Raw genomic sequence first — 24,830 nt, 5'->3', positions numbered from 1 at the left:
TCACTGGGATTATAGGCATGAGCCACCACACCAGGTACAAAGTATTCTTTTTTTTTTTTTTTTGAGACACGATCTTGCCCTGTTGCCCAGGCAGGAGTACAGTGGCACGATCTCGGTTTACTGCAACCTCCACCTCCCGGGCTCAAGCAGTCCTTAAACTTCAGCTTCCTGAGCAGCTGGGATTACAGGCACGTGCCACCATGTCCGCTATTTATTTATTTATTTATTGTATTTTTAGTAGAGATGGGGTTTTACCATGTTGTCCAGACTGGTCTTGAATTCCTGGACTCAAGTGATCCACTGGCCTGGGCCTCCCAAAGTGCTGGGATTACAGGCATGAGGCACCGCGCAGTGGTTTTTTTTTTTTTTTATGTGTAATTTGTTCTGATTTCCTTTTCTAGTCTAAATAAAGATTCTCCTGAACCTAATTTTGTCTCAGTAATTTTGCATTTTTTTCCCGAACTTTTGCTCTCAAAGCAAAAACACACTGAATATCCCAAAAGGTTTTGTCACTCACCGAAGAGGTCTAGAGACTGTTTAAAATCCATTTAGAATTTGAAGTGCAGTATGAGTAGCGGGAATCTGGCATTGTGTTCTTGGTTTAGATACTTCACCCCCACTTGTAACATACAAGTGTTTGTTACATACACACACCCCTGAGAATACTGTGCGTATATATGGGGGGTGGGGAAGGTTGGCATGTGCACTCTCCTGACTCTTAGAGGGTTTCCCAACTAGTTTTCTCTCTCTCCAACAGCCTCAGGCTTTTTCTTCTGCCCTCTTTTTTTTTTTTTTTTTGGTGAGACGGGGTCTCTCTCTGTTGCCCAGGTTGGAGTGCAGTGGCGCAATCTTGGCTCACTGCAACCTCTGCCTCCTGGGTTCAGGTGATTCTCCTGCCTCAGGCTCCTGAGTAGCTGGGATTACAGGTGGGTGCCACCATACCCAGCTAATTTTGTGTTTTTAGTAGAGACAGGGTTTCGCCATGTTGGCCAGGCTGATCTTCAACTCCTGACCTCTAGTGATCTGCTGGCCTGGGCCTCCCAAAGCGCTGAGATTACAGGCGTGAGTCACCCTGCCCAGCTTGTCCTCTTCAATGTCCTTATTACCATATTATTTTTGTTTCCCCCCTTGAGAGATATTAATGGAAAATGTGACATGATTGTTTCTATCAATAAGGGACTGGTGAAATAAATTGTAAAAAGAGGCTTACAGAGAGCGGGATGGGAGCTATTAAAAAGAATGTAGCCCGAGGCGGGCGGATTACCTGAGGTCAGGAGACTAGCCTGGCCAACATGGAGAAACCCCGTCTCTACTAAAAATACAAAATTAGCCCGGCATGGTGGCGCATGGCTGTAATCCCAGCTACTCAGGAGGCTGAGGCAGAAGAATAGCTTGAATCCGGAAGGCGGAGGTTACGGTGAGCCGAGATTGTGCCATTGCACTCCAGTTTAGGCAACAAGAGCGAAACTCCGTCTCAAAAAATAAAAATAAAAAAGAATATAGTAGGCCTCTAAGTGCTGATGACCATTAAAATATATTCAAGATATACTGTAAAGTGAAAAAAGCAAATTGCAAAACAAAATGTAGAGTTTTAGCCTGTTCATATTTTCATTCATTCTAAGGTATACATCCTTTCCTAGCCTGTCACCTAGGCTGGAGTGCAATGGTGTGATCTCGGCTCACTGCAACCTCTACCTCCCAGGTTCAAGCAATTCTCTCGCCTCAGCCTCCAAGAAGCTGGGATTACAGATGTGTGCCACCGTGCTGGGCTAATTTTTGTATTTTTAGTAGAGGCGGGGTTTCACCATGTTTGCCAGGCTAGTCTTGAACTCCTGACCTTGTGATTTGCCCGACTCAACCTCCCAAAGTGCTGGGATTAGAGGAGTGAGCCACCCTGCCCAGCCGGCCTGTCAGTTTAATTGGCAATTGGTGGTTTTTTTCTTCCACTTAGAGGCTTGTAAAATAAAAGTGTATCTTACAATCAATGACACGTTAGGTTTAATGAAATATGATATAACTATAAATACTAGTCAGGCCAGGACTGCATCTTGGAAAGCCCTAGGTTGGAAAACCCTTAAGCTATGTGGAGAGCCCTCTGGTAAATTTTAAAAACCCTAGGTGTTGTGGCACAGACAGAAATTGGTTACCAGTAAGAGTCACAGACCAAAAAAATAAAGACCAAAACAAAAGAAAAAGAAAAAGAAAGAAAAAAAGAAATTGGCTACCAGGAACTTGCTTATTAGGTCTGTTGACATGGCAATGCCAGAGCATTGTCACGTAAGGCAGAGATTGGAGCTAAGATTCTAAAGTTGTGGTTCTTTCTTTGAACGGAGATAAAAGCCCAGATATGAGGAGGCTCAGGACCCCTCTGCTCTGATAAATTCCCAGTCTTGGGCTGCCTGGGACTTGAGCACCACCAAGCTGGCAGCTGGAAGAACAAGCACACCAGGAAATAAAAGGTGCCTGAAGTCCCATTTGCTTTATCATCAAGTGTTTCTTTCTTAGTAGCATTATATCCTTTACCCAAGTTAGGTAAAATGTTGCCACATAATTAGAGTTCTGCTGAGCCACTACTCCAGGGGGACCTTTGGCTTCTATTATACATGTAATATATTTAAGGATATTTTCAGTGTAAAAGCCAGAAAGGATATATGGTAAGTTAATGAGAGCTATTTCTCAAGAATGAGATTAATAGAGATTTTAACTTTCTACTCTATATATTTATGTATTAAGTTTCTAAAAAAACACGTGTATTACCTTTTTTTTTTTTTTTTTTTTTGAGATGGAGTCTTACTGTGTCACCAGGTTGGAGTGCAGTTGTGCGATTTCAGCTCACTGCAACCTCTGCCTCCCGGGTTCAAGCGATTCTCCTGCCTCAGCCTCCCGAGTAGCTGGGACTACAGGCGTGTGCTACCACGCCTAGCTAATTTTTGTATTTTTGGTAGAGACGAGGTTTCACCACGTTGGCCAGGATGATTTTGATCTCTTGACTTTGTGATCCCCCTGCCTAGGCCTCCCAAAGTGCTGGAATTACTGTCGTGAGCCACCGCGCCCCGCCACGTGTATTACTTTTATAACCAGGGGGAAAAGGTAAAAGCATTCAAAAGGGAAAATAAGGGACAATGTTAATAATGAAGCGGGGATGAGACTGCTGATTGCGACCTCCAACTAACCCTCCTGAATTTTGTCATGAGCTTGAATTACTTTTCCAATATACAGATTTGCTTTAAGAAATCAAAGAAACGTCCCCAAAGCTCAATCTCACTTCTTCAAGTAAAAATAAACTAACAAATCCTTCTACATTGCATGCTTAGGAAAAGTACAGTTTATTTCTAAATTAAATATATACATGGTTTGGGAGATTTACTCATTAAGAAAACACTTTGGTAAGAATAAATTGAGCGTTTACTGAATGGTAGTCTCAGTTCCAGCGGCCCTCCCGCTTATTACCTCATTTGATTTAAAAACAAAAACAAAACGTTATGAAAGCCAGCTTCAAGGCATTCCTTTGAAGGGAAGGGACTCCCCGACCCAGCGCCTCCCCCGTCACGTGACCCTGTGACCCGGAGCAGCCATCTTAGGCATCGCCTCATAGAAGAACTACATCTTCCAGAACCCTCGCGCCCTGCGTCGTGCTGGCACTTTTACCGGCCGGGCCTTAGAGCGGAGCCTGTAGCCGGGCGCCATCTTTGACGCTGGCAGTCTTGGTTTTCTGCTGGTGCTGCTGCTGGGAGGACGACGGACGGCAGCGGCCAAGCAAGAAGAAAGACGTGGCAGCAAGCGGGAGTCGGGGATAGTGTCATCGGTTCGGTAAAGTTTCTGTTCTCTGGTAACTAGACCCGTTTTTTTGATTCCCGGGTGGCTTGGGGCCGGGGAGGTCGGGGAGAGGGCGAGGGGAGTGGCAGCGGCCTCCCCTCGCCCCTGGGTCGCGGCCTATCCCGGGAAGTCAGAGCGGATCCTCCAGCTTCGCCGTAACGACCCCTCCCCCCCACCTCCCGGCCGCGGCCCTCGCCGGGGCGGGCTGGGAGCCCCAGGCTCCAGCTCACTTTTCCCATCCTCCCCACCCCCACCCCCCTTCACCCCACCCCCACGGCGCCTGCTCCTTTCCCTGCCAACCCTTCTCCCCTCCCCCACATCCGGTGTTCGCTAATCTGGGGGAGCCCGGAGCAGCCCCCGAAAGCCGACTGTTCCCCCGAATCCGAAGAGAGAACTGACACTAGATTGCTTTCTTCAGGGCAACAGTTTCTCGAGTTGAGCGGACCCTCACTGCCTAAATCAATCAGACAGAGTGCCGGGCGCTGAATTTACCTACTCTCATTCCTCTCCAGGGTCCCACTACTTTGGAGCTTGTCTCAAACTCCACATACAGAAAGCCACCGACCTTATTCCGGTATCCTACACCCATTCCCCACCCTCATTACACTCCCACCCCTGGCCCTCAGCGTCGGAGTCAAGAGCAACAGGGACACTTCCGTTCTCCTTGTAGGATTGGTGAAACCGTAATGAAGAACACCCCTAAACTCCCATAATCGGTGCGGATTCCTATGGGGAAGGCCTATATTGTTGACATCTTCCAGGCCTTGGTTCTGGACCTTGAGAAGGAGGCTGTGGAACTAGAGATAGCGATGCTTTTTAGGGTAAATGTATGTAGGTATTGGGGGAAGGGGAGGGATCAAGCGAAAAGAAATGGAAGTGGTTTAAAGTTCACATTTCACTTTTTGCTATCCCTATAGCGTCCAACTTGTGAGTTGCTTATAGGCTGTAAAAGCTTCTCCAGTCTAAAAATATCTGAAAACTAAACTTGAATTAACTCTTGATACAAATAGTACTTTGAAAATGCAGCATTTAACCTTGTTTTAAAATTTTATTCTCAAAGCATTTTTTTCCAGCCAGTTACATTTTTAAAAGGTTGTATTACTTTTAGTTAGAACTGAAAGGGCTCAACTAGCATTTGCTGTGACCAGTATGCGGAGTCTGTGTTGGCTTTCCAGAATTGACTTTTTGGGTTGTATTGGCAAATCACAGTCCTAAATGATGAATGTTGAATGATGCACTATGTTTTTGTTTAAAAGAGATTTCCTGAAAATAGTTAATTTCAGAATTAAGGGAAATTGATGTCGCTATCATGAGGCATCATAAAAATATATATTTTAAAAGGCGAAGGCATTTCAAGCAGATATAGTTCTTGATGAAGCAGAAAGACCATGGATCTGGGATTTGGAAGACCTGGCTACTAGCTGCTACTAACCAACTGTGTGACTCTGGGAAAGGGGGACTCAGTTCTTAACTTCTATAACATGAGGACACTGGACTATTTGAATTCAGAACTTAGAAAATTGGAAGGGACCTTAAAGCCCTCTAAGAAAGAGTTCGGGAATGTTCTCCATTGCTGCCACTTTTCCTCCAAAAATAACCGGGCTTGGAAGTTATTGGTCCAGTGGGAATTTGATTCCCCATAGAAATTGGAGAAAAGGTAATGCAAGTAGAGAGGGACAGCTGTATTTCTGCTTGAGTTATAAACCCTCTAACGGATTCTGGTACGAATTGTGGAGACATAAAGAGAATGAGTGTATGTACTTTAAGTGTACCAGTTTCCTCACTCTCTCCTGGCAGAAGATGCAGCACTTTTAGTGATTCTGGGATTCTGGGATGTGTTCCTATTAATTCTAATACAGATGAAGAAGATGTGGTAGAGGAAAAGATGGTAGCGGAAGGAGTGAATAAAGAGGCCAAACAGCCTGCTAAAAAGAAAAGAAAGAAGGGTTTGCGAATTAAGGGGAAAAGGCGTCGAAAAAAATTGATTCTTGCCAAGAAGTTTAGTAAGGATTTGGGATCTGGGAGGCCTGTTGCAGATGCCCCTGCTTTGTTAGCTTCCAATGACGCTGAGCAGGATGAAGAAAGTCTTTTTGAGAGCAATATAGAAAAACAGATCTATCTGCCTAGTACTAGAGCCAAGACCTCCATTGTGTGGCACTTCTTTCATGTTGACCCCCAGTACACCTGGCGGGCTATTTGTAACCTCTGTGAGAAAAGCGTCAGCAGGGGTAAACCAGGTAGCCATCTTGGTACATCTACTCTTCAGCGACATCTGCAAGCGAGGCATTCACCTCATTGGACCAGGGCCAACAAGTTTGGAGTTACTAGTGGAGAGGAGGACTTTACCTTGGATGTATCTTTATCTCCCTCTTCTGGAAGCAATGGAAGCTTTGAATATATTCCTACTGATCCATTAGATGATAATAGAATGGGTAAGAAGCATGATAAATCAGCATCTGATGCCCTAAGGGCAGAAAGAGGGAGATTTCTCATCAAAAGTAACATTGTCAAGCATGCTTTAATTCCTGGAACTAGAGCCAAGACATCTGCCGTTTGGAATTTTTTTTACACTGATCCTCAGCACATCTCAAGAGCTGTGTGTAATATATGTAAAAGAAGTGTGAGCCGGGGTAGGCCAGGGTCCCACTTAGGGACTTCAACACTTCAACGACACCTGCAAGCCACACATCCTATCCATTGGGCTGTTGCCAACAAAGACAGTGGTGCTGTTGCAAATGGATTAGATGAAGCTGAGACTGAGAGAAGTGATCTCTTGAGTGATGCCTTGCATGGAGAAAAGTCTACAGGCAGCCAAGATTTAACAGCTGAGGACCTTAGTGACTCTGATTCAGATGAACCTATGTTAGAGGTTGAAAATAGATCTGAAAGTCCTATTCCCGTTGCAGAGCAAGGCACTCTGATGCATGCGCAGGAGAGAGAAACAACATGTGGAAATCCAGTCTCAAGTCAAATAAGTCAAGCAATTATCCAAATGATTGTGGAGGATATGCATCCTTACAACTACTTCTCAACCCCAGCCTTTCAGAGGTTCATGCAGATTGTGGCCCCTGATTATAGGCTGCCATCAGAGACTTACTTTTTCACTAAGGCTGTACCTCAGTTATATGATTGTGTCAGAGAAAAAATTTTCTTAACTTTAGAGAATGTTCAAAGCCAAAAAATACACCTGACTGTTGACATATGGACCCATGACCCATCCACTGACTATTTTATTGTGACTGTACACTGGGTTTCTTTGGAAACTGCATCTTTTCTCAATAATGGCAGGATCCCCGATTTTAGAAAGTGGGCAGTGCTTTGTGTTACAGGTTTGGCTAAAGACTGTTTGATAACCAATATTTTACAAGAATTAAATGACCAGATTGGTCTGTGGCTTTCTCCAAATTTCCTTATCCCTAGCTTCATTGTTTCTGACAATTCCTCTAATGTGGTACATGCAATCAAAGATGGTGGTTTTACCCATGTGCCATGCTTCCTGCATTGTTTAAATACGGTCATTCAGGACTTTTTCTGTGAGCACAAAAGCATTGAGAATATGTTAGTGGCTGCTAGGAAAACCTGTCATCATTTTAGTCATTCGGTCAAGGCCCGTCAGATACTGCAAGAGTTCCAAAATGATCACCAACTTCCATGGAAGAATTTGAAGCAGGATGAAACTGGCCATTGGATTTCTACTTTTTATATGTTAAAATGGCTCTTGGAGCATTGCTACTCAGTTCACCATAGTCTTGGTAGAGCCAGTGGAGTTGTGCTCACCTCCCTTCAGTGGACTCTAATGACTTATGTTTGTGATATTCTTACGCCATTTGAGGAGGCTACCCAGAAAGTGAGCGTGAAGACCGCAGGATTGAATCAGGTGCTACCCCTAATCCATCATCTACTCCTTTCCTTGCAGAAACTCAGAGAAGATTTTCAAGTCAGAGGTATTACTCAGGCCCTCAATCTGGTGGATAGTTTATCTCTGAAACTTGAAACAGATACCCTACTAAGTGCCATGCTTAAATCCAAGCCCTGTATCTTGGCTACTTTGTTAGACCCTTGCTTTAAAAACAGTTTGGAAGACTTTTTTCCTCAAGGTGCTGATTTAGAAACTTATAAGCAGTTCCTTGCAGAAGAGGTCTGTAATTATATGGAATCTTCACCAGAGATCTGCCAAATTCCAACTTCAGAAGTTTCTTGTCCCTCAGTTACAGTAGGAACTGATTCATTTACCTCATCTCTAAAAGAAGGCACCTCCAATTCAGGTTCTGTCGATAGCTCAGCTGTAGACAGTTGTGCCCTTGGAAGCAAAAGCTTCATGTTCCCTTCTGCTGTAGCAGTTGTGGATGAGTACTTCAAAGAGAAGTATTCAGAGCTCTCAGGAGGTGATGATCCTTTAATTTACTGGCAGAGGAAGATAAGCATATGGCCAGCTTTGACCCAGGTTGCCATCCAGTATCTAAGTTGCCCCATGTGTAGTTGGCAATCTGAATGTATCTTTACTAAAAATAGCCACTTTCATCCAAAACAGATCATGAGCCTGGACTTTGACAATATAGAACAACTAATGTTTCTGAAAATGAACTTGAAAAATGTTAACTACGATTATTCTACATTGGTTCTGAGCTGGGATCCTGAGAATGAAGTTGTTCAAAGCAATGAAAAAGAAATACTGCCTTAATTTCTTTTTCTCCGTTTAAAATGGGCAACTTTTTGCTGTGTTACTGTATCTTAATAGCTATAGTTGTTAAATATAATCATTATCTTTATAAACACATCTGGGGAAACCTGAAATCACAAAAGGGCTGAAAATTCCTCAGAGGCAATATAATTTTGATAAAATGAAGATTAAAAATTTCATAGCTATAACTCATTGTCGCTAGCACTTGAAAATTTTGCTTATACCAATGAGAGAGAAAAGATATTTTTAATTAAAAAAAATATAGTGCAGCATTGAAAGGCCTTAGGCTTTCTGCCTGGTAGATTGAACTAGTAATTGGTTTTAAGTAAAATTTCCCCCACCATGGGAAATTGTATTGCTCTGAAACCAACGAAATGAGAAAGAAGTACTCTAGGCTGGCATTCCTCCTGCCTCTGTTTTTCTGTTTCCTTAAAAACCCTGATGCTTAATTACAACTTGGCAAAAAGAAAACCCGTGAAATTGTTTTATATTTGGAAATTTCTAATTGCCTCCTCATACTGGTCAGCTTTATAATTTCAAATTGTCGAGTATGATAGTGTTACCCTTTATATTTAGAATTGGATCTTACCTAAAAGGGAAATATTAGAAAACAATTAGGAAAATATACTTTTAGTCTTTGAAATACCTGTTTTAACCTTTACAAAATATTATAAAAATAACAAGGATGGTGTAGGTACTTTCAAATGATTTATGGGTAAAAACAGACTAAAACGTTTGCAAGAATTGGAAAAGGTTGAATGGGAATTGTAATGAGAGCCCTTTGAACATGCTTGGAAAAACCCAGTAGATATTTCCCAAAAATTGTTTCTGTAATTTTAGGTAATCTTTTTAAAAACATACTTAATGACCCATAATACTGTATTAACTGTGCGGTTGTTTCGGCCATTGAATTCTTAATGAAAACTAACAGGTCGGTATTTTTATGTGTTAGGAATCATTGGTGAAATGAGTGAATTGATCTCATTTTAAGATCCCTTTTTACTCTGAAAGTATGTTTCTGTGATTGAGTAGGAGGCCAGAAAATGATGACTTTAGTAAAAGTCTATTAAAAGTTTCAGACTGAATAACTAATGTGAGATCCCAATTTTTCCTTTTTTTCATTTTAGATTTGGGGATATTCCCTGCCCAAAAAATTCCTGGAAAATTGACTAGTATTAAGTGTGAGTAAAAGGTGTCCACTTTTTTTTTAAGTTTTGACTTTAGTTTTGTCTTGGATAGTATTTGGCAAGATTTAGCCTAGAAATTATGTAGTATTTATTACATGAGAATCAAAATTGCTTTGTTACTGGGCTGGTTTCAAAGTTTAGAACTCATTTCTATGTATCAAAATAAGGGTTTTTGTTTTTGTTTTTGTTTTTGATTTTTTTTTTTTTTTTGAAATTCTTAAATGGTAAATACGCCATTGTGAAGTGAAATCTCAACTCCAAAAGTTTACCCTTTTACTAACTGGAGTAAATATATACTTACAAAGTCTTTAGGTGTAGCCATTAGTAGTAAAGAATTTGGACCTAGGCTGCGTAAGCAAGCCTTTCCAGGGCCACTATTTAATGGCAAACCAGTGACACTGGTGTTGATACAAAATAAGAAATAAATTTTCCCTTAGATAAAGCTTTCTGTGTTTTGACAGTGCCAGTTTAGAATGGCTATAATGCTGCTCTGCCTTCTACAGCTTGCTGCACCACTCTGTAGTTACTCTATTACCATACGTTTCTATCTTTTTTGGTTAAACACTCCCTGATGACGATGATGGATTTATATACATACATCCATATTACACATATTGATATATGTGTAAGGATTTACCTTCGTCTTTATTTTGTGGGCTGGGCAAAATTTAGTGTAACAATAAGTTCATGATACTTTGGTATAAGAGTAAGTTCTTTATTTTTATAATGAACCCAAATCTAAAGTCTTTTATAGTGCATTTTAAAAGGGGAAACTTACCCAAATGTTATATTTCTATACATTTGTGTATATATGTGTGTGTGTGTATAAGCCAGTTAGTATATATCTGTACGTATATTATATACATAAAACACTATATTTTTACATACAAGTATGCTTTTATTATACAGATAATAAAGATGGGGGAAGGTTTCTGTTTTTTTCTTAATAGGTGAAGAAATCTTGAAGACCAGAAATTGGATCTTACTGAAAAACTGATGGGTTTTTTTTGTTTTTTTTTTAAATTACATTGTTCAGCTATGGAAGATGGATTTTTTTTTTCATGATCCTTTGACTCTCAAGTTCATCTTTAAATGAACTCTTTTTGTTTTTGTTTTTGTTTTTGAGGAGATAACTAACCCTAGCTGTCTCCAGTCTGACAAAGGTTATTTGAATGGACTTTATCTCCTAGTAGTTGGGAGATGTTTTAAAAACACATGCTGTGTTTGAATTGTGGCTGAGAGGTTTTCTTGGCAGTGTGAAGAGGAAAATTTTTTCTGCCTCATTATTATTAATTCATGGATTGAGTGTTGGTTCGACCTACAGGCGTAATAGATTGGAAGTCAGTGAAGACACAGACGTTCCTGTGAGAACAACCAGCTAATGTAAGTGGGGGAAGCAGGCATTTTTGTCATGAAAGGAGTGAACATTCTTGTCATTTAAGGCATAATTTTCATGGATCAGTAAGAAATTAAAAGGTCATTGTTCAGATATTTTTGCTTGTACATAATTGTTTACAAACTTTTAGTTTTTGAATGGAAACATATTTTTTTCTTTCTTTTTTTTTTTTTTTGGAGACGGAGTTTTACTCTTGTCCCCCAGGCTGGAGCGCAATGGCGCAATCTTGGCTCACTGCAACCTCCTCCTCCTGGGTTCAAGCAGTTCTCCTGCCTCAGCCTCCTGAGTAGCTGGGATTATAGGCATGCACCACTACACTCAACTAATTTTTGTATTGTTAGTGGAGTTGAAGTTCCACCATGTTGGGCCAGGCTGATCTGGAATTCCTGACCTCGGGTGATCCACCAGCCTCAGCCTCCCAAAGTGCTGGGGTTACAGGCCTGAGCCACTGCCCCTGGCCCATATTTTTTCTTTCTTTGTTTTGATAATATATGTACATTGTAAAAAAGGTAAAAACAGTATAGCCAAAGTGAAATCCTCCTGTAATTCCATCTTCTTGGAGAAAAGCACTGGGTTATTTTGTTTCGTTTTGAAACAGGGTCTTGTGCTCTTGTCACCGAGGCTGGAGTGCAGTGGCATGATCATAGCTCACTGCAATGTCGAACTCCTGGGCTCAAGAGATCCTATTGCTGAAGCCTCCTGAGTAGCTGGGACTACAGGTGCGCATCACTGTACCTGGCTACTTTTTAAAACTTTTTATAGAGATGGAGTCTCCTTGTGTTGCCCAGGCCAGTCTCAAACTCCTAGGTTCAAGCAGTCTTCCTGCCTTGGCCAACCGAAGTGTTGGGATAAAAGGCGTGAGCCACCACGCCTGGCCTCCCATTCCTTTTTAAATAACGATTCTAGATGATTTTATAATTAAGTTCCAGTAATAAACTCTCATTGGGATTTTGACTTGAACTACATTCGATGTGTGCATTGTTTTGGGGAGAAGTAATTTGTTTAATCCTTTACTCTATTTATTCATTCTCCAGGTCTTCTGTGCCTTAGTAGTTTCATAGTTTTTTGGTTTTGTTTTTAATTTAATGTGAGTCTTGCATACTTCTTCATTTTCTTCTTGTATATCTTTTTATTGTGAATTGTCTCTTCCTGTATATCTTTTTACTGTGAATGGTACTGTGTCATCATCTGAATGATTATTGCTGGTATGAAGGATATTTACTGCTTCTTGTAGATCTTATATTTTTATTATTTTCAGTTTGTTTTAGTTGATAGATTTTCTAGTTTGCAAGCACGTAATCTGCAGGTTCTGGATTTTTTTTTTTTTTTGCCTCATCTTTTTTTTTTTTTTTTTTTTGAGATGGAGTGTTGCTCTTGTTGCCCAGACTGGAGTGCAATGGTGCTATCTCGGTTCGTTGGAACCTCTGCTTCCTGGGTTCAAGTGATTCTCCTGTCTCAGCCTTCCAAATAGCTGAAATTACAGGCACATGCCACCATGCCCGGCTAATTTTTGTATTTTTAGTAGCGATGGGGTTTCATCATATTGGCCAGGCTGGTCTCAAACTCCTGACCTCAGGTGATCCGCCCACCTCAGCCTCCTAAAATGCTGGGATTACAGGCGTGAGCCATTGTGCCCGGCCTGTCTCATCTTTTTAATATATGTTTGTAATTTATGCCTTTTTTTCCTTTGGAAAAGATTGAGTAAATGTCCTATTCATCAGATATCAAGAAATATTCATTATTGATTTCAAGATGTAGTATTGAGGAAATCACAGAATCAGAATACCCACTTCTGATACAGTAGTGAATTTTTTTTTTTTTTTTTTTTTGAGACAGAGTCTCGCTCTGTTACCCAGGCTGTTGGGGCGATCTTGGCTCACTGCAACCTCTGCCTCCCGGCTGCTTCAGCCTCCTGAGTAGCTGGGACTACAGGTGCCCGCCACCACGCTCGGCTAATTTTTTGTATTTTTAGTAGAGATGGGGTTTCACCATGTTGGCCAGGTTGGTCTCGAACTTCTGACCTCGTGATCTGCCTGCCTCAGCCTTTCAGAGTGCTGGGATTACAGGCGTGAGCCACCGTGCCTGGCCAGAATCAAGTTTTAGTACAAAGAAAGCATTTCCCAAGCAATGAGTCTCAAAGGAAAAAAATAGAAGAGTAATGTAATTAAACTTTCCTTCAAAGAAAGGACAGAAACATATCTCTTATGGTAAGTTTCGAAAGATCAGTATTTCATGGTCCCATAATATGTGTTTGTTTTACATGATGTACTTAAATGTATGAAGCAGGGATCTGTGGCAATCCAAATTCATCCACCAGAACTCCATCGTTGGTTTTTTGTGTCAGTGGAAACACCTTCTGGAATTGCAGGTGCAGATACTACCTCATCTAAATAGAACTGTCTTTGTCAGCCACAAGCTCATCACCCAGTGTGTATCCAACTTCTGCTTCTAGGTCATCTTCATTGAATTCTGGGCCACCATAACTGCGACTCAGTGCTTCTTGGATTTCATTTGCATCTTCCATCATGTCCACTACCTGGTCTTGTAAATTCTCAATCTGGTCAGTTTTCACTTACTTGTATGCCTTCATTTCCCCTGCTCCCAGTTTCATTGCATTAGCCGTGGTCTTGGTATCCTTCAATGACTGGATGGTGTAATTGACTTGTTCCATGTTGAATGACTGTTGGGTGCGATTCTCCTGCTGCTGCTCATACATCCGCTTTTGTTTTAAAACTCGCAAGGCTTTCTGCGTAACGGTATTCTTTGCAGGACCCCCTCTCATCTTAATCTGGTCCTTACACTTCACTAGCTCAGTATCCAATCTAGAAATCTTCTTGTCAGTGGATTCTGCCCTGCTGTCCACCATGCCAATGCGGTCATTCAGGCTGGGCGGTGGAGCTTTAATTTCACTTTCCTGAAGAATCAGTTCATCTTGAGCAGCTGTGAAGAAACCCAAACACCTTTTTTTCTTTCTTTTTTTTTTTTTTTGTCTCGCTCTGTCACCAGGCTGGAGTGCAGTCACGTGATCTCAGCTCACTGCAGCCTCTGCCTTCCAGGTTTAAGTGATTCTCCTGCCTCAGCCTCCGGAGTAGCTGGGATTACAGGCATCTGCCATCATGCCCAGCTAATTTTTGTATTTTTTAGTAGAGATTAGGTTTCACCGTGTTGGCCAGGTTGGTCTCGAACTCCTGGGCTCAAGTGATCAGCCCGCCTGGGCTTCCCAAAGTGCTGGGATTATAGGCATGAGCCACTGTGCCCGGCCTAACACCTTTTTTTCTTAATGCATATACTAGAACATCAGGAACAGTGTTGAAACATGGTGAAGACAGTTGAATGGGTGTCCTTTTTTCATTTATCTTGAGTTAGTTTACCTCTAGTGTTTTACCATATTGCATATGCTGATGATTTCTGGTGATTATGTGTATTTATGCTGGGAAGTACCTTATAGTTTACCAAGTTTTTATTGAGTGGATATTGTACTTCAGGTTCCTTTCTGTTTTTTTTTTTTTTTTTAAAGCTATTTTAATAGTTTAAAAAAGACAACTTCAAATACTTTTCTTCACTTTTTAACCATTTTTTCTTTTTTGAAGTCTTTCAAAAATTACTACAGAATTTTGTTTTTTGTTTTTTACCCCTTTTACTCTATTAAATATAATGAGTTTCCTAATGTTAACCCATTCCTAGTCCCAGAATAAACCTGTTTGATTATGTAGTGTTATTTTTATTTATTTTATTTTAATTTTTATTTAGAGATGGGATCTCACTGTGTTGCCCAGGCTGGTATCAAACTCCTAGCCTCAAGTCAGTAATCCTCCCAAAGCTATGGGATTACAGGCATGAGCTACCATACCTGACCATGTTACTATTTTAATATACAGCTAGTTCAATTTGCTAATGCTTTATTTAGGATTTTTTATCTATCATAAATCAGATGTCCAAAGCAGCTGTTTTAAACATTTAAAAAATTTTTATTTATTTAGAGACAGTGTCTTGCTCTGTTGCCCAGGCTGGAATACAGTGATGTGATCATAGCTCAGTGCAGCGTCAAACTCCTTCAAGTCTTCCTCCAGCATCAGCTCCCTGAGTAGCTGGGATTACAAACGTGACTCACTATGCCTGGCTATTGGTAAAAATATTATGACTGTTTTTTGAGTTTGTAATGTATGTGGCACAAAGTTTTGTTTTGTCTTGCTTTTTTTTTTTTTTTAAGAGATAGAGTCTTGCTCTGCCTCCCAGACTGAAGTGCAGTGATGTGATCATAGCTCACTGCAGTCTTAAACTCCTGGGCTCAGGTGATCCTTCCAGCTCAGCCTCCTGAGTAGCTAGGACCACAGATGCATGGACCACGCCCAGCTAAATTTTTTCTTTTGGGAGGGAGACATGGTCTCACTATGTTGCCCAGGCTTATTTATTTATTTTTCAAAAGAGGGTCTTGCCCTATTGCCTAGACCAGAGTGCAGTGGTGCAGTCACAACTCACTGCAGCCTCGACCTCTTGGGCTCAAGCAGTCCTTCTGCCTCAGCCTCCCAAGTAGCTGGGAGTAAAGACATATGCCGCCATACCTGGCTAATTTTTAAATTTATTGTAGAAACTGGGTCTCACTATGTTGCCCAGGCTGGTCTTGAACTTCTGGGTTCAAGCAGTCCTCCTGTCTCGACCTCCCAAAGTGCTGGCATTACAGGTGTGAGCCACCGTGCCTGGCCTGTTTTTTTTTTTTTCTACTTTCATTGAGTACATTTTTGTAAATTCTTTTTCTTAGAATACTTTCTTATTTTTCAAAAGTATGAGTACATAGGTGGTATAGAGCTATCTGTGAAATGTAATTTGAAATTTTAAACTTAAAGGTCACAATCTCCTTTAAATTCTGGATGAATAGCATTTTGTCTTTTGGCATGTAGAGATTCAGATGAGAAGTCTAATAATGTCAAGTCTGATTTTCTTTGTTGTCAATCTGATTTTTCCTGGAAGTTTGTATGATTTTGTCTTTACCATTGGAATTCAAAAATTTCACCATGTCTGTGTATAGCAGAGATGTCTTTAAAGAAAAGTTCTGCCTGGCATTTGATGAGCCCCTTTAATGTGAAGACTCAAGTCCATCAAATTTAGGGAAATGTTCTTATATTGTTTCTTTCGTAATCTCTACAAATTCCATTCCTTTTTTGAATTTCTATTTATAGAAATTGAGTTTTCTGGAATTATTTTCATTTCATATACAATTTCCCTCTTAGTGACATACGTTGGCATTTTTGCTTTGGATTCGTGGAGATGTCCTGTCAGTAATCTCTTGTAATTCAGTTACTATGTTTTTCATCAGTGTGTATTCTGTTCTTTCCTCTACTGAAATCTATTTTTGAAGGTAGGGGCTAGAAATTTGAGTCTTCATCTTCGTCGTCGTCATCGCAGTCGTCATCTTTTTCTTCTTCATTATTACTATTATTTTATTTACTTTTTTGAGAAGGCGTTTCTCCCTTGTTGCTCAGGCTGGAGTGCAATGGCACAATCTTGGCTCACTGCAACTTCCACCTCCCGGGTTCAGGTGATTCTCCTGCCTCAGCCTCCCAAGTAGCTGGAATTACAGGCATGAGCCACCACACCCACCCTTTGTTTTCTTATTTTTTTAAGCTTTGTTTTTTTCTTACTCTTTTTTTTTTTTTTTTTTTTTGAGACGGAGTCTCGCTCTGTCTCCCAGGCTGGAGTGCAGTGGCGTGATCTCGGTTCACTGCAACCTCTACCTCCAGGGTTCAAATGATTCTTTTGCCTCAGCCTCCTGAGTAACTGGGACAATAGGCGCACACCACCGCGCCCGGCTAATTTTTTATATTTTTAGTAGACACGGTGTTTTACCATTTTGGCCAGACTGGTCTCGAACTCCTGACCTCATGATCTGCCCGTCTCTGAAATCCCAGGTTGCTGGGATTACTGAGCCACTGCACCCAGCCCCACTCCTTTTTCATAGTGGTATGTTCATTTGTAGCAATGCTATATCCTTTAAAACTTGCTGAGCGCATGAGGATTTTAAAATAATATCTCCTTTTTCCTACATTAACTTCTAGAGAGTGGGTTGAGAAGGTCCTGTTATTTTTCTTTTTTTTTTTTTTTTTGAGACGGAGTCTTGCTCGGTAGCCCGGGCTGGAGTGCAGTGGCCCGATCTCAGCTCACTGCAAGCTCCGCCTCCCAGGTTTACGCCATTCTCCTGCCTCAGCCTCCCAAGTAGCTGGGACTACAGGCGCCCGCCACCTCGCCTGGCTAGTTTTTTGTATTTTTAGTAGAGACGGGGTTTCACGGTGTTAGCCAGGATGGTCTCGATCTCCTGACCTCGTGATCCGCCCGTCTCGGCCTCCCAAAGTGCTGGGATTACAGGCTTGAGCCACCGCGCCCGGCCGGTCCTGTTATTTTTCTTGGCTTCATATTTTCAAGCAGTTATTTTCTGTTGAAAAGTAACCAGGTTAACTGGGTGCGGTGGCTCATGCCTGTAATCCTAGCACTTTGTGAGGCTGAGGTGGGCAGATCACTTGAGGTCAGGAGTTCGAGACCAATCTGGCCAACATGGTGAAACCCTGTCTCTACTAAAAATACAAAAATTAGCCAGGCGTAGTGGCAGGCGCTTGTAATTCCAGCTACTCAGGAGGCTGAGGCGGGAGAATTGCTTGAACCCAGGAGGTGGAGGTTGCAGTAAGTCAAGATCATGCCACTGCACTCCAGCTTGGGCAACAAAGCGAGACTTTGTCTCAAAAAAAAAAAAAAAAAAAAAGTAACTGGGTTTTTCTTGGCAACCTGGATACTTTTTTTTTCCTTTTAAACTTAAGAAATGTATGAATGTGCATCTTTGTTTTGTGTTTTTGCATGGGATGGTATTTATTATAAAGTAATTGGAGCATCATTTAAAAGCTGGAGTGGATTTTTTTGTTTTTGTTTTTGTTTTTGTTTTTTTTAGAGATGAGGTCTCTGTTGCCCTGTTCTTGAACTCCTGGCCTCTAGTGATCCTCTTGCCTTGGCCTCTCAAAGTGCTATGGTTATAGGCAAGAGCCACTGCACCTCGCCTTGCCGTTTTCTTGAGTAGCAATTATATTTGTTTCTTCCCTAGTGAAAGTTACAGAAGCTTAGAGTATGAAGATGATATATAAAGAAACTTTTCTTTTTTTCTTTATCTCTTACTTTTTCTTGTTTTACATTGTAGCTCTTAGATCTGGTTTTTTTTTTTTTGAGATGGAGTCTTGCCCAGGCAAGGCTGGAGTGCAGTGGCACGATCTCAGCTCACTGCAACCTCCACCTCTGGGGTTTACGCCATTCTCCTGCCTCAGCCTCCCGAGTAGCTGGGACCGCAGGCGCCCGGCTAATTTTTTGTATTTTTAGTAGAGACAGGGTTTCACTGGGTCAGCCAGGATGGTCTTGAGCTCCTGACCTTGTGGTCTGCCCACCTTGGCCTCCCAAAGTGCTGGGATTACAGTCGTGAGCCACTACACCCGGCCAGCTCTTAGATCTTATGAAGGAGTTTTTATCTGTTGAAATATTAGTAAGGGAGTGTTATCTACTCAGGATTCCATTTCTCCACACTCCACCCAACTTTGGGGCTCTTTGCAGAAGCTGATTTGAAAATTAGTTGTGGACCAGATGGCTCACGCCTGTAATCCCAGCACTTTGAGAGGCTGAGGCCGGTGCATCACCTGAGGTCAGGAGTTCCAGACCAGCCTGGCCACCATGGTGAAACCCTATCTCTACTAAAAATACAAAAATAAATTATCAGGGTGTGGTGGTAGGCGCCTGTAATCCCATCAACTTGGGAGGCTGAGGCAAGAGAATCGCTTGAAACCAGAAGGTGGAGGTTGCGGTGAGCCGAGGTTGCACCACTGCGCTCCAGCAGCCTGGGTAGAAGAGTGAAACTCTGTCTCAAAAAAAGAAAAAAAATTAGCCAGGTGTGGTGGTGGGCACCTGTAATTCCAGCTACTTGGAAGGCTGAGGCGGGAGAATTGCTTGAACCCAGGAGGCAGAGGTTGCAGTCAGCTGAGATCGTGCCATTGTACTTCAGCCTGGGCAACAAGAGCAAAACTTGAAACTCCATCTCCAAAAAAATAAATAAATAAATAAAATTCATTGCCAAAAAATGGTAAATTCTGCTGTGTCTTTGCATTTCATAGCTACCATTTTATTGTTTCAGTTACTTTGTTGCTGGTCTTTCTGAAACCGGTAACAGTTTCAAATATGTTCTTTGGAATGTTGATATCATGAGTGAAATTGACCTCTAAGCCTTTTATTCCCCTTCATAACTTTTTTTTTTTTTTTGGAGACAGAATCTTGCTCTGTTGCTTAGTCTGGAGTGCAGTGGCAAGATGGTGGCTCACTGCAACCTCTGCCCCCTGGGTTCAAGCGGTTCTTGTGCCTCAGCCTCCCGAGTAGCTGGGACTACAGGTGTGGGCTACCACGCCTGGCTAATTTTTTGCATTTTCAGTAGAGACAGGGTTTCGCCATGTTGGCCAGGCTGGTCTTGAACTCCTGACCTCAAATGACTTTTTATTATTATTAAACTTTTTCCTTTGTTGCATATACGTCTGAAAATTATTCAGATAGCCTTTTTTTTTTTTTGGACAGGTCTCACTGTCACCCAGGCTGGAGTGCAGTGGTGTGTTCTTGGTTCATTGCAACCTCCATCTCCTGTGTTCAAGTGATTCTCCCACCTCAGCCTCCTGACTTGCTGGGACTACAGTTGTGTGCCACCATGCCTGGCTAATTTTTGTATTTTTTGGTAGAGATGCGGTTTCACCATGTTGGCCAGGCTGGTCTTGTACTACTGACCTCAAGTGATCCACCCACCTTGGCCTCCCAAGGTGTTGGGATTACAAGTGTGAGCCACCACACTGGGCCTTAACTTTTATTTTAAATTCAGGGGTGCATGTGCAGGATGTGCAGGTGTTACACAGGTAAATGTATGTCGTGAGGGTTTGTTGTACAGATTATTTCATCACCCAGGTATTAAGCCTCGTATCCATTAGTTATTTTTCCTGGTCCTCTTCCTCCTCCCGCCTTCTGCCTTCTGATAGGCTCCAGCATTTGTTGTTCCCCTCTATGTCCATGTGTTCTCAGCATTTAGCTCCCACTTACAAGTGAGAACATGCTGTATTTGGTTTCCTGTTTCTGCGTTAGTTTGCTAAGGATAATAGCCTCTGGCTCCATTCATGTCCCTGCAAAGGACATGATTTTGTTCCTTTTCATTGGCTGCATACTATTCCATGTTTTGTGATTTTTCAGACTTCTGTCTTGTTGCTTCCCATCCTCACCAGCATTTAGTGCTTTCGGTATTTTGGATTTTAGCCATTTTTATTTTTTATTATTATTATTTTTTGAGACAGAGTCTCACTCTGTTGTCCAGGCTGGAGTATAGTGGCACGATCTTGGCTCACTGCAGCCTCTGCCTCCCAGGTTCAAATGATTCTCCTGTCTCTGCCTCCTGAGTAGCTGGGATTACAGGTATGTGCTACCATGGCCAGCTAATTTTTGTATTTTTAGTAGAGACGGAGTCTCACCATGTTTGCCAAGCCCATCTTGAACTCCTGACCTCAGATGACCCACCTGCCTCGGCCTCCCAAAGTGCTGGGATTACAGGTGTGAGCCACTGTGCCTGAATGGATTTTAGCCATTAGAAAAGGAATTTGCAGTCCCTAATGACGTATGATGTTGGGCAAGGTTTCAAATGCTTATTTTCCATCTGTATACCTTCTTTGGTGAGGTACCTGTTCAGATCTTTTGCCTTTTTGAATTGGGGGGTTGTTTTCTTATTTTCGAGTTTCAAGGGTTATATATTTTGTGTATCAGACCTTATCACTTATGTTTTGCAAATATTTTCTCCCAGCCTGTGACTTTTTCATTGTTTCCTTCTTAAAGCTTCTTAACAGACCTTTCACAGAGCAGACCTTTTTTAATTTTAATGAACTCCAATTTAATGGGGTTTTTGTTTTTTTCAGATGGAGTTTCGCTCTTGTTGCGCAGGCTGGAGTGCAGTGGCGTGATCTCGGCTCACTGCAACCTCCGCCTCCTGTATTCAGGTGATTCTCTTGCCTCAGCTTCCCCAGTAGCTGGGATTACAGGCATTCGTCACCATGCCCGGCTAAATTTTAATGGTTTTTATTGAAATCCAATTTATTGGTTTTCTTTTATATTTAAGTTGTTATCCATTTTATTTTTGTGAAAAGTGTAAAGTCTGTGTCTAGAATTATTTTTTTATATGTGGGTATCCATTTGTTCCAGTAACATGTTGAAAAGACTATCCTTTGCTCCTTTGTCAAAGGTCATTTGACTATGCTTGTAATCTGTATTAGTTCCTAGGACTTCCATAACAAAGTATCACAAACTGGGTAGCTACAGAAGTTTGTTGTCTCACAATTCTGAAGGTGAGATGTCCAAAACGATTTCAGCAGGGCCATTCTCCCTCTGAAGCCTGTAGAGGAATGATCCTTCCTTACCCCTTCTGGCTTCTGGTGTTTGTTGGCAATCCTTGGCATTCCTTGGTTTGTAGATGCATCACTCCAGCCACATGGTCATCTTCTCCTTGTGTATCTTCTCATCACGTCCCCTCTGTAGATGTCTGTCTTTCGTTTTGAGCTGGCAACATTTTTTGCTAAGATGGTTGCCTTAATCTAGTCACACACCTAATCTCCAACAAACTGTTGCCCACCCATACCCTTTTCTCTACAGAGCATACATTCTTGTTTTTTTTTTGCAATATGGATAGAGTGAGAATTTTCTAAATTTTCAAGTTCAGATTCTTTATTCCTTTTTGCTTGATAGTTCTTGCCTCAATATATTTCTCTTCTTGCATTTCACTATAAGCAGCAGGAAAAGCCCAGTCTGTTCCTTCCACACTTTGCTTAGAAATCTCCTCAGCTAAAACCCAAGTTCATTGCTTCCAAGTTCTGCCTTCTGCGCAACAGAACACAATTCTAAGTTCTCTGTCACTTTATAACAAGAATAACCTTTCCTGCCGGGCACAGTGGTTCACACCTGTAATCCCAGCACTTTGGGAGGCCGAGGTGGGTGGATCACCTGAGGTCAGAAGTTTGAGACCAGCCTGGCCAACATGGTGAAACCCTGTCTCTACTAAAAATACAAAAATTAGCCATACGTGGTGGTGCAAGCCTGTAATTTCAGCTACTTGGGAGACAGGCAGGAGAATTGCTTGAACCTGGGAGGCGGAGGTTGCAGTGAGCCAAGATGGCGCCATTGCACTCCAGCCTGGGTAACAGAGCAAGACTCCATCTGAAAAAAAAAAAAAAAAAAAAAAAAGCCTGTCCTCCACTTTCCAATAACTCGATCCTCATTTCTGACTGAAACCTCACCATAAGTACCTTAAGCACCTTTAATGCTCACATGCTTTAGCAGCAGTTTCTTCTCGGCCTTTTCTATCAAGCACCTCAAAAGTCTTCCAGCCTCTACCTGTGACCCAATAACAAAGCTACTTACATATTTTTAGATTTTTTTGTTTTTGTTTTTTTACGGCAGCATTCACTTTCTGGTATGAAACTCTAATGGCTGTATATTGTCACATTATGTGAATATACTGTAATTTTTTTTATTATTATTTATTTTTGAAATGGAGTCTCACTCTGTTGCCCAGGCTGGAGTGCAGTGCGTGATCTCGGCTCACTGCAACCTCCACCTCCCAGGTTCAAGAAGTTTCCCTGCCTCAGGCTTCTGAGTAGCTGGGACTACAGGTGTGTGCCACCACACCTGGCTAATTTTTGTATTTTTAGTAGAGATGGGGTTTCACCATGTTGCCCAGGCTGTTCTCAAACTCCTCACCTCAAGTGATCCACCAACTTCTACCTCCCAAAGTGCTGGGATTATAGGCATGAGCCACCGTGCCTGGCCATATATCATAATTTTTAAAAACAGTCTCCAGTTTTTGAACAGTTAGGTTTCTAGATTTCATTATTTTTTTCCTTTCCTTTTTTCTTTTTTGAGACAGTGTCTCGCTCTGTTGCCCAAACTGGAGTGCGATGGTGCAATCTTGGCTCACTGCAACCTCTGCCTCCTGGGTTCAAGTGATTCTTGTGCCTCAGCTCCCCCAAGTAACTGGGATCACAGGTGTGCGCCACCACGGCCAGCTAAATTTTTTTCTGTTTTTTAAGAGGTGGGGTTTTGTCATGTTATCCAGGCTGGTTGGTCTCAAACTCCGGACTCAAGTGATCTGCCCACCTCGGCCTCCCAGAGTACTGGGATTATAGGCATGAGCCACTGCACCTGGCCTATTTCATTATTAAAAGAAGATTGTGGGCCGGGCGCGGTGGCTTAAGCCTGTAATCCCAGCACTTTGGGAGGCCGAGACGGGCGGATCACGAGGTCAGGAGATCGAGACCATCCTGGCTAACACGGTGAAACCCCGTCTCTACTAAAAATACAAAAACTAGCCGGGCGAGGTGGCAGGCGCCTGTAGTCCCAGCTACTCGGGAGGCTGAGGCAGGAGAATGGCGTAAACCCAGGAGGCGGAGCTTGCAGTGAGCTGAGATCCGGCCACTGCACTCCAGCCCGGGCGACACAGCAAGACTCCATCTCAAAAAAAAAAAAAAAAAAAGATTGTGATAACATTTCTTGTGCATTGTTACCTTTAATACTTTTACCTTATAATAAATTCTAGAAATTGAATTGTTTGTCCAAGGGTATGTAAACTTTAAACATTTGGGTACGTGTTTAGTATCAGACTGTTACTCCTAATCTGGGTTGTTAACATCAAGGCGACTTTTCATCATGGCATACCATTCTTGCATTAAGAATTATTAGTGGGAGATATGATTGAATTTGACTAATTGATTTCAAGTTGTAGATCACTGTTTCTGAAACCTGATCTGATGGTGTATATAAGTTTGTGGAAACCCCTTCCATATTCTTATATGTGCTCTTGTTATATGCTTTTGCAGAAGCTTGCTTGGACGTTTTAGTGTGGAGATCAGGGTATGCCGTGGACTAGGGGAGAAAATATTTGTTGTTTTGTGGACTTACTATTATGGAAAGCCCCGAAGACTTCTTTTGCTTCTTGTTTGTAATTGGTGTACAGCTCTAGTCATCTTCATTAATGTAAGCTAGATCTGTAAATGCTTTCAGAAGTAATTGTTTCATCAGTTATTCTAGCTAAACAGGGTTTTCTCACCTAGTTATGATTATATACTTTTGAAATAAAAATGCTTGTGAAAATATTTGAACTTTTTCATTTAGATGAAACATTCTACTTTGATACATTTTGTTAGCAAGTATCTTGTGTTAGTAACCTAAGTCCCATTAATAATCTAAAATGTATGTAGTGTTTTGAGACTTTCAAATTATACATATATGTATAATGTAGATCAGGCTGGGTGGGATGGCTCACAGATGTATTCCCAGCATTTTGGGAGGCCAAGGGAGGAGGATTGCTTGAGGCAGGAGTTCAAGACCAGACTGAACAACATAGCAAGATCCTGTCTTTACAAAAAAATTTTTTTAAAAAATTAGGTGGGCGTAGTGGCATGTGCCTATAGTCCTAGATACTTAGGGGAGGCTGAGGTGGGAGAATCCCTTGAGCCCAGGAGTTCAGTATTGCAGTGAACTATGATCACATCATTGCACTCCAACCTGGGCAACAGAGTGAAACACTGTCTCTAAAAAGAGTTAAAAATAAAATGTAGATCTTTAGTTAACAATGCTTATTTACAATGCTGTAATCGTGTAATAAGCATCATAGAGAATATAAAAGAACAGCATGGCCTTTCTAGCCAAAATTTTACGTTGC

At 41.7% G+C, this 24,830-nt stretch overlaps 2 protein-coding genes and 1 pseudogene across 16 annotated transcripts in view; 2 read left to right on the top strand and 1 right to left on the bottom strand.

Annotated features, from left to right (window-relative positions):
- Positions 1 to 3,574: 3,574 nt before the first annotated feature.
- Positions 3,575 to 24,830, top strand: part of ZC3H11A (zinc finger CCCH-type containing 11A) — a 58,378-nt gene continuing 37,122 nt past the window's right edge. For 2 of the 15 annotated variants that reach the window (XM_021928324.1, XM_021928307.1), the window contains exons 1-4: positions 3,575 to 3,810; positions 4,329 to 4,532; positions 9,625 to 9,678; positions 11,009 to 11,067. The gene's annotated coding sequence lies outside the window, so the exon portion shown is untranslated. Of the gene's footprint in view, positions 3,830 to 4,328; positions 4,638 to 9,624; positions 11,068 to 13,532; positions 13,641 to 15,091; positions 15,207 to 24,830 lie in introns of those variants that run through there. The other 13 variants (XM_021928304.1, XM_021928299.1, XM_021928287.1 and 10 more) reach the window with 13 other exon arrangements.
- ZBED6 (zinc finger BED-type containing 6) lies at positions 4,634 to 10,669 on the top strand. The gene has a single exon (XM_021928276.2). The coding sequence runs from the start codon at positions 5,564 to 5,566 to the stop codon at positions 8,495 to 8,497; it is 2,934 nt and encodes a 977-aa protein (XP_021783968.2). The 5' UTR covers positions 4,634 to 5,563; the 3' UTR covers positions 8,498 to 10,669.
- On the bottom strand, positions 13,350 to 14,045 carry LOC103878605 (annotated as a pseudogene).

Source organism: Papio anubis, chromosome 1, assembly GCF_008728515.1.
Source record: "Papio anubis isolate 15944 chromosome 1, Panubis1.0, whole genome shotgun sequence".
Classification (NCBI taxonomy): Eukaryota; Metazoa; Chordata; class Mammalia; order Primates; family Cercopithecidae; genus Papio; species Papio anubis.
The sequence above is the reverse complement of the archived record's forward strand: the minus strand, read 5'-3'. Positions and strand labels throughout refer to the sequence as shown.

Coding starts and splice junctions, on each gene's coding strand:
- ZBED6 (XM_021928276.2), top strand. CDS start 5,564: ATGAGTGTATGTACTTTAAGTGTACCAGTTTCCTCACTCTCTCCTGGC.